The following is a 13,277-nucleotide window of genomic DNA, read 5'->3' on the forward strand; positions in this document are numbered from 1 at the left end:
AGCCAATCACCTGCCAACTGCCATGTTACAGGCTGTGTTTGAAAAAAGTCAGTAAGGAGCTGATTGGCTGGACGTTTATCTGTAAGGAGCTGATTGGCTGGACGTTTATCTGTCACCCTTGCATTTATCTCTTGTTTAAGTGCCCCATTGCATACCTCCCAACTGTCACGATTACAGCGGGACAGTCCCGATTTTCGGGTCCTGTCCCGCTGTCCCACCCGCGGCAGGCATTGTCCCGCTGCGGGGGGTGGCAGTTGGGAGACCCCCCAATCTAATAGAATAGACGCTGTGCGCATGCGCACAGCGTCTATTCTCGCATGAAAATGAGGTTGCGGCTAATTAGCATTAGCCGCACCCTCATTTGCATACGTCCCGCCCCCTTTTCGGGCGTGTCCCGATTTAATTTAATCAGAAGTTGGGAGGTATGCCATTGTTTCCTTGAAAAATTTTTTGCCTCGTGTTCTACTTTCAAGCATTTGTGTGGACATTTAGGCAAAATATCACAGGATAACAAATAAGACACAATACGTATAAAGTTTATGTTTTATTTCCAGTTTTTAAAATTTCAATTAAATATCAGCAGTTGCACATTGACCATTTCAGTGCTAAAATGTGCTGGCACGGAACGGTCATATCCAAACAATTAATAAAGCTGCCTCTCCTGGCTGGCACATATCTACTGTACAATATCTACACCACAGAGAAACGTACAATCTGGTCGCGGTTGTCATAGCGATATCTGCTGATGATCTTTGTGCATTTCGGAACACACTTGTAATGCAGGTTTCAAAAATGCATTTTGCATGGGTCATGTTTTGCTACAACCCTGCTGTAGTGAAGCCGAAGGTAAATGATTGTGCTGACCTAGTACACATGAAGATGTAGTCCATTATGTCTAGGAGGCTGTGATATCACTGAGCCACAAAATGGCTGCCTCCACAGAATACAGGCTGTGCAAAGGTTTGAACCTTTTTTTTTTTTTTTCTTTTTGATGTTTCAAAGGATCACTTCATTAGGAAAAATAACTAATAACATTCACATATGTATATAAATAATTGTGGGAAAATCTTATATGACTATGGGCAGGAGGTACTGACTTTGGCAGCATTCCCATATGTACTAAGCTCTGGAATGAACACTGTGGATAATGCCATCTTTAGATGATTTTTTCCCAATAGAAACCTACGGGATTGTTTTTGCATTTCCAAAACAATCAGATTCCTCCCAGCAGCCTCCGCTTCATTTTGCGAATGGGTCCTAAACCTGGAAGTCCTGTGATCACAACTAACATCTCACATTGGCAATACTACATTATTAATGTCGGCGTGCACCCTATAAGTGGTAGGATCATGGATCCTTTTCAAACCACTCTCTGTGCATCCACAGCTGGCAAGATACGCTAAAGATGGCTGTATCCAACCAAACTGGAACAACCTTACAATACATGATATTAATACTAACCATTCACTGAGCAGGACATTAAGGGTGGTATCCTGATCAGGAAACTGATTTGCAGGGGCCTGGATAATTAGCCCTAATAAGCCGGCGAAGTCGACCGCCGTGACCCAGTCCCGTTCTTGGTTAGCTCGACAGAGAACATGCAGGCAGGAGTCAATGTCCCACCTGCTGGGGAGCAAGAAGGGGGCGTGTCCGCGAGTTGCGGCCGGGAAGAGGCGAGCTGCAGCTGGCAGCTCGTCACTTCCCGGACGTTCTCGGCAGAACGAGCGCCCGACAGCTTGTGATGTTGGGCTCATTCTGCCGCTCGCCGGGGATTGAATATCCCCTTAAACTTCCATTCGCAGCCAGTGCGGGCGAACCTGCGCTGCGAAGGTAGCCCCCCCCCCCCAGATGTAGTCCAGCAGTGTGCGGTCTTGTAAATGTCTGCCCCTTTTAAAAACCTCCACGTTCATTCATGAGAAACTCTTTAAAAAGATACTGTAGATCAGCTGGATTGCTGGGAACTGTATATGACTGGTGAAAAATCTGTTCGTTCGCAAATGTTTCCACGTGGCTGATACATATACGCACAATAATACACATAGTTAGGCTTAGTGGCCTTTTAATGCGATTAGAATCTAAGATCAGGATAGAAGAGACTGTATAACAGTCTGGAATACTGCATGGAAACAAAACAATACAAGATTAGCAGCTGCGGGAGTGGAACCTGTGCTTATTTGTGTGATTCAACACCTTCGAAATACTATCCAAAAATTATCACAATACAATTTGTTTCAGATAATTCATTCATGAGAAATATAACTTTTGTTATCTGGATGGTCTGTCTGTCCAAGATCTGTAATATCCTTTCCAGCAGCTACGTTAGTACGGCATACCCGTGTCCTCAGGCGCTGGAGGCAGACATTTTGTTCTTAATCAAATCTGCGCCACTTGATCTACAGATATCCACATCAGTTTACAGCCACCACCACCAGTCCAACGGTTATTCACTGGACTCTTGTTTTCATATGAAGGCCAATGTATTCTATTTTTGTTACTTGTGGGGACCAGTGTGATTATTTTTTTCATATGGGGACCAATGAGTTTGTTTTTCGCTGTGGGATCTGATGGTGTGCCTTGGCAATGCTAAAATCTTGTTTGGTGTGCTGCGAGTTGAAAAAGGTTGAAAATGACCAATGTAGAGGATTCCTGCACATAGCTTTTAGTGTAAACACCAGGGTTCATTATGGACCATACTGCCCTATATTAATAGGTGGGCACATTCCGGGAACAGAGATAACATACTTTGTGATGCTCTAACCCATTTATGCCTATAATGGGGAAACCTGAAACTAATAAATTTGGGGCATTCTGCAATTAGTTTTAATCAAATGACCTTGTTCTTCCTAAATTTATTTTATACATGTTGTTAATATAATACTGCTTGCTATTAAAATATGTGCCTTTATAAAATGAGCACAACTCATCCAGAGAGATCTATGATACACTGTAAACTTCAATGGCTTCCTTATTCCTCATACAGACTCCGGCAAAATAATAGTTAGGGACATGCCTGGCTCTGGGCACACTGACCATAATACTAGTTATGCCATGCTGTCACGTGTTCCAACACTCCCTGAATGCCCCTGTAATAGTGCTTATCACCCTGACTCACTGTGAGATATTGGCAGGAGATTGTGACTAGATAGTCAAAATCTCCTAGAAGGTTAGCCAAATTGTTCTCCCTATTTTTCTCCTGCTTAGTCAATATTGTCTAGCAGAGATTGCTTAGTATAGATTGATTGTGCAGGCAAGGCAATTTTGGCTAGATCATAGACTATCATTACTTAGAAAAAAATGCTTAGTCAAAATCTCCAGTGCATCTAGCCCAAATCTCTCCCAAAATTGCTTAGTCTATTAGCCAATATCTCACCATGTGTACAGGCCAGAAAATACTAGCAATGTCCCTGAGGCTAGTTTGGGTGTGTGCATAACCGTGATCAGATCATTATACCTCCCAACTTTGTAAGTCTCAGAATAGGGACTCTCGCGCAGCCTGAAAAGGGGGCATGGCCTATGCAAATGAGGGCGTGGCTTATGCGAATTAGGCCGCGCCCACATTTACGGCCGTGAATAGACGCACAGCGTCTATTCAGTCAGATCATGTAGTAGTGATTATCTCCCGTGGCAACCTCCCCCGCCAGCGGGACACTGCCGGCGGCGGGTGGGACAGCGGGACAGGCCCTGATTATCGGGACTGTCCCGCTAATATCGGGACTGTTGGGAGGTATGGATCATTGCTCTCCACCCAGCATGGAGGAAACACTGGGTATAATGTGAATTACAAGGAAATGCCTTCTGCTCTCCAGAACACTGATGGCTACAAGGACTAGTGGTTGTGTCCCCTGTGCAGGGCACAGTGCTGTGCATAGTGAGGGGGTGCACAGTGCTGTGCATAGTGAGGGGATGTATTTACATTCAGAGGAGTGTGGACATGACTCTGATTTGAAACCCTCACATACCCAGGCCTCATTCAGCTCTCGACCGCCCTGGGCATGTGTGTTGAATTACAGGGTGTACGTCCTTCATTACAGGGAATGCGTGCTGCATTGCAGGGAATGCGTGCTGCATTGCAGGGAATGTGTGCTGCATTGCAGGGAATGTGTGCGGCATTGCAGTGAATGCGTGCTGCATACCAGGGAATGTGTGCTGCATTGCAGTGAATGCGTGCTGCATACCAAGGAACGTGTGCTGTGCTGTCGACCTTTTGACTGTCAACCTTCCCTATGTTGACCGAATTACACCGTCGACCTAACCCATGTGAACCCTAATGCACATCAACCTTACGTGGTCGACCTCATGTTTGTCTATCCTATGATCCATCCCCAATGCACGCCAGTTGTTGCTTCGCTACAGTCCTTCACCCAGGATACTCAGGGCTGGCTGAGAGTCATGGGAGGGTTTGTTCAGAAACAGCTGCGGTGCCCAAGCGAGCCCATCCTTGGACTATAAGGAAAAAACCTGAATTATCTCTGTAACTATTATTTACACAGATTTACATATATTTATACATATACATAATAAAAAAAAAAAAAAAACAATTAAATTAGAAAATGTTATCTATACACAGATTTCTGTACAGTTTGCAGTTAGTAGTATTGTCACAGAGTGGCGAACCTGCCAGGTTGGACCAAACCTTAAGTGCTTATCTCATTACTCCAGGAGATGATTATATGGGAGAGAAAGGTTATCCTGTTAGATCAGTTAACGTGTTCTTCCTTGATATTACTTAGACCCAGTTTCCGCTGCACCTTCGACCCGGGTTTTCCCTAGTCCCCCACATTTCCACTGAACCTGGGTAAGTCCTTCAAAAGCTTCTCCCAGCATGGCTACATCCCCTCTCCCGGGTCTTTGATTGGTGACATCGCCAGGTTGTACCCGCGTACAACTATACTCTAGACCCAGGAAATGCCAGTTCACGCGACACTGGATTTTTTTTTTCTGGGAGCAGTTTCCGCTGAGCTGATACATGGGTTGACACGGCAATAACCTGGGTTTCTTGGTGGTGGAAAAGGGGTGTGGGACACATACATAAAGACGCTACAGAGAATTGCTATTCCCAGGTGGAGATGTACAAATGTAATAGGCTCTGATATGCTCCTCCTGGTGTGATTTAGCTGCTAGATTTAGTAGGTTGTTATTGACTTCAAACGAAAGGCGTGTACAGCGCGGTGCAACGTACTTTTTACTCAACAATGATTTGATCTTGATCGAATTAGGATCATATCGTACGGTGCCCTGTATAAATGTAATTTATACTATATAGTACAGATCTGTCTATCTCAGGGGTGGCCAAACCTGTCCTCAAGATCTACCAACGGTGCATGTTTTCCAGGCAACCTGTGGATCTATAGTAGGAATGAATGCAGCAGGTTTGAAAATGTGACCATTAGTATTGACTACAGCTGTGCACCAGCTAGGTGATCTGGAAAACATGGACCGTTGGTAGATCTCGAGGACCGGTTTGGCCACCCCTGTTCTACATCTTGTAAGTAAATATTAAGCTCTTACAACTGAATTGATGATTTATAGGAGGAGGAGCTGCAAATCCGAGGCAATTACTGTACATTTGGGCCTGGGTAGATTGTCTTCAAAATGGAACTACATTAATAACTACAAATAAAAAGCTGGATGGTCACAAGACACTTTTTTTGGGCTATCCCTCCATATAGCGTCCATGTTGCATTGACCTCCTGGTGAATACAGCACAGAGAAAGAAACGTTGACAGTCTCGTAGACCACCCAGGATGGCATAAATGTGTATGTGCCATAATAAATCTAAATCGATTTCAAATTGGCCATTGGTTAGAATATTGTGCAATGACCTTATGTTAGGTCTGTTTATTCCCTGTAGCTCGGCAGCTGGATTCGGCAGTGGTAATTCTATCGGTGATATAGATGTTCTAATGTTCCGTAGTGTTTCTACCGGCAGACCCAGAAGGCACTTTGGCTGTCACATAATGTCCACAAAAAATTCACAGGGGTTTCCCATGGCCTTCTGGAAGGACTGCCGACTCCCGGTCAGTTCAGGGGGCACATTTCCAAGCTCACGTACAGGGGGTCCCCCTGGCGGACCACTGGTGCCATACACCTTATTCCCAATCTTTGGCAGGCTATATAGTGGGGGTAGCCCCGGGGGTGCGTGCGAGTGGTGGCTGCTGCGGTGGCTGCGTTCACCTGAGCTATGGCTGTGATGACTGTGTTGGCTCAGTGGTCTTTCACTCTTTCTTCCTCCACTGCTGGTGGCACGGTCAGAACCGCTGCCGCTGCCAGTGGACTTACGGTCTTTCTCTCGGCCGGATGATCTCTTGCCCTCTCGTTTGCTGCGGCTGGACCCACTGCTTTTGCTGCCTGTTGAAATACAGTTAAAAGTCTCAAGTTACAATTTCATTTTTAGAATATTAAAATGGTGAATTATTTCTATAGCTAAACTCCACAAGAAAATATTGGTATTTTTACAGATTCATTATATATGAGTATTTAAGCTATGCTATCTCCTAATGTTTTTGTTGTTGCTGCTCTTTCTGTTGCATGCACACAGGGGTGGACTGGCCATAGACCTCACATGGAAGATTTCTGGGATGCTGTTGCAGTTGTGATCCCACCTGGTAGTCAATGCATTTTTTTTTTAAGATGTAGCCCCGCCCCCCTCCTGTCTCCCGCATTAACAATCTTTGCCGGTTCTGCAGAAACTCATCTTTGGCAGTTGCCCATTTGATAATTGCGATATTCTGGGGATTATGTTAATGAGTTGTTTGTCTAATTCATGGAGGTTTTGGGATCTGGCCTCAGTCATTCGTTATTTTAAATGTGGAGGTTTGTGATTTGTCAAAGCAGCTGAAAGGTCTAGGGGCCACCAGACCACCAAGTATATTGAAGCCAGCGGCTTCCACACAGGTGTAGTCAGGGCTATTTTTCAGTAGGCTCCAGCAGGAACTGAGGCCCTTATTCTAGTTCACTCTTTCTGACAAAATATTTCTTAGATGGACAAAACCATGTGCACTGCAGGTGAGGCAGGTGTTACTTGTGCAGAGATAACTAGATTTGGGTGGGGTTTTACACCTGCCTCACCTGCAGTGCACATGGTTTTGTCCATCTAAGAAATATTTTGTCAGAAAGAGTGAACTAGAAGAAGAGCCTCAGTTCCTGCTGGAGCCTGCACAAAAATAGCCCTGGGTGTAGTGTTGTATTAATCCCGCCTATTTAAGCTTTGGCCCCATCTACATTTCATTTAGTGCCACCCGCATGAGGCCACTTCTTGAAATTTTTCCAGGGCCACTTTTAGTTCCCAATCGGCCCCTGCATGCATATAAACCAGTACATTTAGTAAATGCTAGTTGTAGTACCCGATGTGGTCCGGGCAAGTTACTGACCAAACATCATTAAAATGAAAATGAAAGGTGATTTTCTATGGGGACATCTTTTTATTGTGAAGGTAAAAGGACCGTGCCTAAGCTGACACACGTCATCACTGCACTCTCGCGTGTGATTGGTGGAGCAACAGACCTTCCCTCTTATGTGCACAATGGAGTCAGTACCTCCAAAAGTGAATGTGACCAGTGAGTCTGGATGGCAGAATAGAGTTTGCCTGTAGCTAAAAGTAATCTGCCAGTAATCTAAAACAGATCCCAACATCTCCTAAGGATTTTCTAATATGGAGCTGCTTTTAAGTTACCTCCATGGTGAGGTCTGGAGGCTGTTATGAATAGCGGCCTCAGGCAGGATCTCTGTGTAAACTTATGACTACAGCAATAGTAGACATGACATGTTCATTGTAGCACATCATTCTCAAAACCTGATATTGTCTCCAAAGGACAGTGGTCAGTGCATCAAGTGACAATACCGGCAGCGCTCGTAGCAAAGATTTGCTGTGGTGCGAGTGACAGTTAGAGAGCACTTGTGGGAGGAGATGGTAAAAGGGGGCCCAAATATAGGTGTATCCCAACCGTCTTTTTGGGGCTTGCCATAGACTGCAGTTGGGATCCTGTACACAGAAACAATGGCTGCAGTCGTTCTGAGTAATCGCCAGCTTACTCAAAACCCTGATAATCGACTGATCTGCATCCAAATATGCAACGGTGCATGCAACTGCTTAGATTTTGGAAGCTGCCATTTTGCACCTTTGTACGTCTAGGCAGATGCGACATTCACGCACAGCCGTTGAGTGCATTCGCAGCAGCTGTGGTGTTATCGTCACTGAATACAGGTAATCTGGGTACGGAGAGCAATAGGTGGATGGGAGGATAGTGAATAGTATTGGAAATACAAGCAACCATAGAAAAATGTCATAACCTAGATGCACACAGAAGTACTGGAAGGAAGTGATTCTGAATCACAGGTAAGTGGCAATGCACAATGATGTCGCAGATTTCGGCTTACCGCCCGTGCGCCAAAGAAAGAAATCTGCTTCTGCTCACAGGGTGCCCAGTTCACTAGAGCATACAGATAGGTCCATCACACAATGGAACACACTTCTCTGAAGTAACTGGGAAGCAGCAAAGCGATTGCATGGAACTCTTGGAGTTTCATGGATACGTACAATGGTTTCCATATTCATCGTAGCACAAGATGGGATGTCTGTGTATGTCTGCATACTAGTGGTAATGGATGCAGATGTAAAAACAGGCGTCAGGTTTACACAAGCGGGAACATGGATTTTGCATAGACAAAGGTGGATTTTCTCATCGGCACAAACATCCGCAGCCAAATGGAAAAGTGTATGCGCACATATCAGACTCAGGTGGAGGCAGACATTGTTTAACACTAAATGTATGTTTCCTATACTGTACAAGTACAAGCTATTGCTCTATTGCATTGTTTGAACTCTATTGTACAGATGACAATGACCTTCTCCACTTACTGCTACTGTATATCTCACCTGCTCCTCACTTCTGGTAGGACATATATATTTGTAAGGTATTTTAAATAGGATAATGTATAATTTTTAATGGGCTTCCTCTACATCTGCCATCCTTCCAGAGCCTGGTCTGGGGAGTAGCTTGTTACAAAGAGGCCGTCATTGCTGCCTTGTTACACTTTCTACCAGAACTTATTAAGGACTTGAGAGTTCGGATCTTGGGGTCTCTGCTGTGATTTGATCACCTACAAAACCTTTGATTTCCTCTAGATAGTTAAGTTTTATCAACTATGAAGAGAAAATTAGAATTTAACCACACACACACTCCGTCTTCATTTGTCTCTCAGGTTCAAACAATCTTTACCTGCTGCCAGCAAAGAGCACTTGAGGAATAGTTCCTGTATCTGCAGCAGAACACCAGGGCAGATGTATTCAGCCTGGAGAAGAGATAAAGTGGAAGGAGATAACGCACCAACCAATCAACTCCCAACTGTCATATTTCAAACACAGTTGAGTGGCTGGTGCCTTATCTCCTTCCACTTTATCTCTTTGCCAGGCTTAATACATCTGCCCCACTGTGTCTAATGTTATATTGCGACAGTAATTCTCCCTTTGTTAACAGCTGGACTCTAGAGCAGCCAACACTTTACTGAACGCATTTTACATAAGGAACACGTTTTACTTGCTTGAGCTTTCGAAACCCCTTCAACCAGGCATGTCCAGCTGTTGTGAAACTACAAGCCCCAGCATGCCTTGCCACAGTTTTGCTATCAGGGAATGCTAAAACTATTGCAAGGCATGCTGGGATTTGTAGTTTCACAACAGCTGGAGGGCCATAGTTTGGACATGCCTGCCTTATACCAATACTTCATTGCCTGCAGTGATGTTAGAAGCTGCCCTTCATTTAAATGATTTCCTGATGGTGGTCCTGCCTCAGCGAGTGCCTGCAGAAAGGTCCTCCCAATGTCGTCTATGGTATATAGGAACTTTTGGTCCCACCCTTCATTTCCAATTTACTAAGTATTTTCTTTTTCAATAATAGATTTTTATTAGGTCTACAAAAAAAAAGTACAAAGTACAAATGCATATACAGAAACATGAGCGATACTCAACCGCGTCAGTGTTAAAGAAATTTGCTTCACAATGAAATCATCCAATTATCTGGTTGGGTAGTGACATGGAGATATATAGCATTTTTATAAACTTCCTTAGGGACCTAGGCTTTTTCAATTTTAATATAACCATAAGTACATACAAACTTGGAAGGTAACAAATATATAGAAGAAAGAGAGAGGGGGGAAGAGAAGAGAGAAGGAGACAGACACAAAAGGGAAGAGATACAACAACATATAGTGGAGTAGTCACCGTTTAGTACCTGCGTCACATTAGGAGTTACTCATTGTCAGGTGGGAGGGCATGTAATAAGATCTATCAGTGGATTGAGGAAAACATCTTATATGTGTGGAGGCTAGTTGGAGGCTGAAAAGTTCCACCTGTCGTCGGTAAACATTGGGAGGTTCTGTGATTCTCTATATTCACACCACCTCATCCACTTGAGGTGAGTCGATGAGGCGACAGGTGAGTATTGTACATTTGCTGTTTCGAATAGAAAATGATTATGGACCTTGTTCACAATATGGTTGAATGCAGGTATGTCTGTGGATTTCCAGTTATGGCCTATAGCAGCTTTTGTAGCTATTAAGATGTGTCTTAAAATATATAGATCTCCCCCCCTTAGATGTTCATGATGGTGCAGTAGCGCTACCACCGGGTCTAACCGGATATTGGTTCTGATTACTACGCTAATAAGATCAAAGATTTCTATCCACAGGGGACGGATCTTTGGGCATTCCCAGAAGATGTGGAAGATAGAGCCCACCTCGCCACAGTTTCTCCAGCATAAGTCTGAGACGTTTGGCCATATGGCATGTAGTCTCTTGGGAGTGAAATATGTCCTATGGCAGAGTTTATAGAACATTTCCGCATGTTGCGAGCATTTGGACATTTTAAAACCTGAGTATAGGATAGAGTCCCATGTCTCTTCGTTCAGGGAGGTATTGAGGTCGCGTTCCCACTTTAGTTGGGCAGGTAGTTTCCCTTGCTTAGTTGTAGATATTAGGAAGTTGTACCACCTAGAGATGCCGCCTTTGTGCGATTGGGGAGATAGCTTAGAGGTGATTATTTTAGGTGTAGGGAGTCCTACTGTGGAGCCTGTGCTAGTAGCGGTAAGCCAGTGTCGAATCTGTAAGTATTTATAGAAATCATTTTTATGTAACCCAAATTTTCCCTGAAGCGAGGAGAATTGCATTAGAGATCCCTCCTGCACTAATTGGCCGAGGGAGGATATGCCCGCCGAGATCCAAGACTCTAAACGTAGATCAGGGATCAGTTTGGCGATAGAGTTAAGGGATAGTTCCGCGCATGGCAGAGACATCTCTTTTGCGATCACCTCGTTCCATACCTCCAGGGTTGCCTTAACTGCTAGTCCCAGCTCCGGTCTATGCGGAATAGCCCTGGCAGGAAGCCAGCATAGGTCTACTAGTGGTACGTTCGGGGAAAGGGATCGCTCCAGCACCACCCATGGCTTGGGGGAGCTCGGTTCGAACCAATCTCTTGCCTGGCTTAACAGGCAGGCCAGGTTGTATTTTTCAATATCTGGGTACCCGAGTCCCCCAAGGCACTTTGGCAGCGCCATTGTGCTCCTAGCTAGTCTAGGTCTAGTCCCCCTCCAAATATATTTAGTGAATATCTGGTTAATTTTATGCATTAAAGACTTGGGAAGTTTCCTAGGTATTGCACGGAAGAGATAGATTAGTTTAGGAAGAAGAATCATTTTAGAGGCCGCCAATCTTCCCAGCCATGATATTTCGTGGGTGAACCATTCTGTTATTAATTTCTCAAAAGATTTGAGAAGCGGCAGAAAGTTGCACTCAATCAAATGCACATCCCTAGTTACGAACACTCCCAAGTATTTAATTGATCGCGTTTGCCAGGCGTATCTATACATATCCTTCATACGGGCCACCCCCTCAACTGGAATGTTGAGTGGAAGGGCTTCCGTCTTAGAGGTATTGAGTTTGTAATATGATACAGAGGAGTATTCCTCCAGCACTTTGTGTAGAGCCGGAAGAGAGCTCTCTGGGTTCTCTAGGCAGAGGAGAACGTCGTCGGCAAACAAGGAGATCTTGTGGGTCATACCTCCTATCTTTGGGCCTTTTATTAGGCTATCTGTCCTAATTTTTTCAGCTAACGGCTCCATAGCCAAGACGAATATAAGTGGGGATAGGGGGCAGCCCTGCCTGGTGCCATTGGAGATGGGGAAGCTAGACGAGAGGCAACCGTTGACAAACACCTTCGCGGAAGGGCAGGAGTATAAAGCAAAAATGGAATCTAGAAATCTCCCCTTGATTCCGAACCGCAGCAAAACCTCTCTTAAATATTCCCAATGCAATCTATCAAACGCTTTTTCAGCGTCTAAAGAGAGTAGCAGTAATGGGGATTTTCTGTGATCACATACTCCTAGAATATCAAAGACTCTCCGTGTATTGTCCGGGGCCTGTCTTCCCTGCACAAACCCCACCTGATCTGCCGCAACTAGAGAGGGGAGCAGAGGTGCCAGTCTATTGGCTATTAGTTTAGCGTATAGTTTCAGGTCTGTATTCAATAGGGCTATAGGGCGGTAGTTCTGGACCGAAGTGGGAGATTTCCCAGGCTTTGGTATAGTGACTATACGAGCTTCAAGTAGTTCTCTTGGGAAGCATGTAGAAGAAGAAGCTTCATTGAAGACTCTGGTGAGCGTTGGGCACAACTCTGTCTTAAAACATTTATAGAAATTGGATGGGAAACCATCCGGTCCAGGGGCTTTGTCATTTGGCAGACCATCAACTGCAGCTTCCACCTCAGCAAGCGACCATGGGGTGCACAGGGACTGACAGGCCCCGGAGTCTAACGCAGGCAGATTAATACCTTCGAGAAACGCATCTATGTCAGCCTTCAAAGGTTGAGGCGTGAGTTGGTCTTTATTGAGGTTATATAGCTTACTATAGTATTCCGCGAAGGTGTCGGCAATCTGGAAGGGATCTGTCACCCTGGCACCACTGGAGTTTATCAATAAATTTACCTTCGCCTTAGCCCTTTTTCCCCTTAGCTTCCTGGCTAAAAGACGGCCCGCCTTGTTGCCGAATACATAGAAACGTTGATTTAGTTTAGTTATATTTTTTTGGATTTCCCGGAATGCAAAAGCGTTAACCTTGTCCCTAGTTTGGGTCAGAGACTTAAATAGGGATTTATCTGAGGGATTGGCCTTATGGGCCGCCTCTAGTCTGGAGAGCTCTGCCTCCGCTTCCTTCAAACTCCTTGCTTCAGACTTCTTAAATCTAGCTGCTGCCTGTATTGCGGATCCCCTCACTACTGCCTTTAAAGC

At 44.8% G+C, this 13,277-nt stretch overlaps 1 protein-coding gene across 5 annotated transcripts in view; it reads right to left on the minus strand.

Annotated features, from left to right (window-relative positions):
* Window positions 1-531: 531 nt before the first annotated feature.
* Window positions 532-13,277, minus strand: part of DVL1 (dishevelled segment polarity protein 1) — a 187,221-nt gene continuing 174,475 nt past the window's right edge. For 3 of the 5 annotated variants that reach the window (XM_083163376.1, XM_083163374.1, XM_083163375.1), the window contains one exon: window positions 532-6,348. In XM_083163376.1, coding sequence (XP_083019502.1) covers window positions 5,951-6,348 — 398 coding nt within the window. In that variant the 3' untranslated portion in view covers window positions 532-5,950. The remainder of the gene's footprint in view (window positions 6,349-13,277) is intronic. The other 2 variants (XM_083163377.1, XM_083163378.1) reach the window with 2 other exon arrangements.

The sequence above is a fragment of the Crinia signifera genome, chromosome 19, assembly GCF_055691185.1.
Source record: "Crinia signifera chromosome 19, ASM5569118v1, whole genome shotgun sequence".
NCBI lineage: Eukaryota > Metazoa > Chordata > Amphibia > Anura > Myobatrachidae > Crinia > Crinia signifera.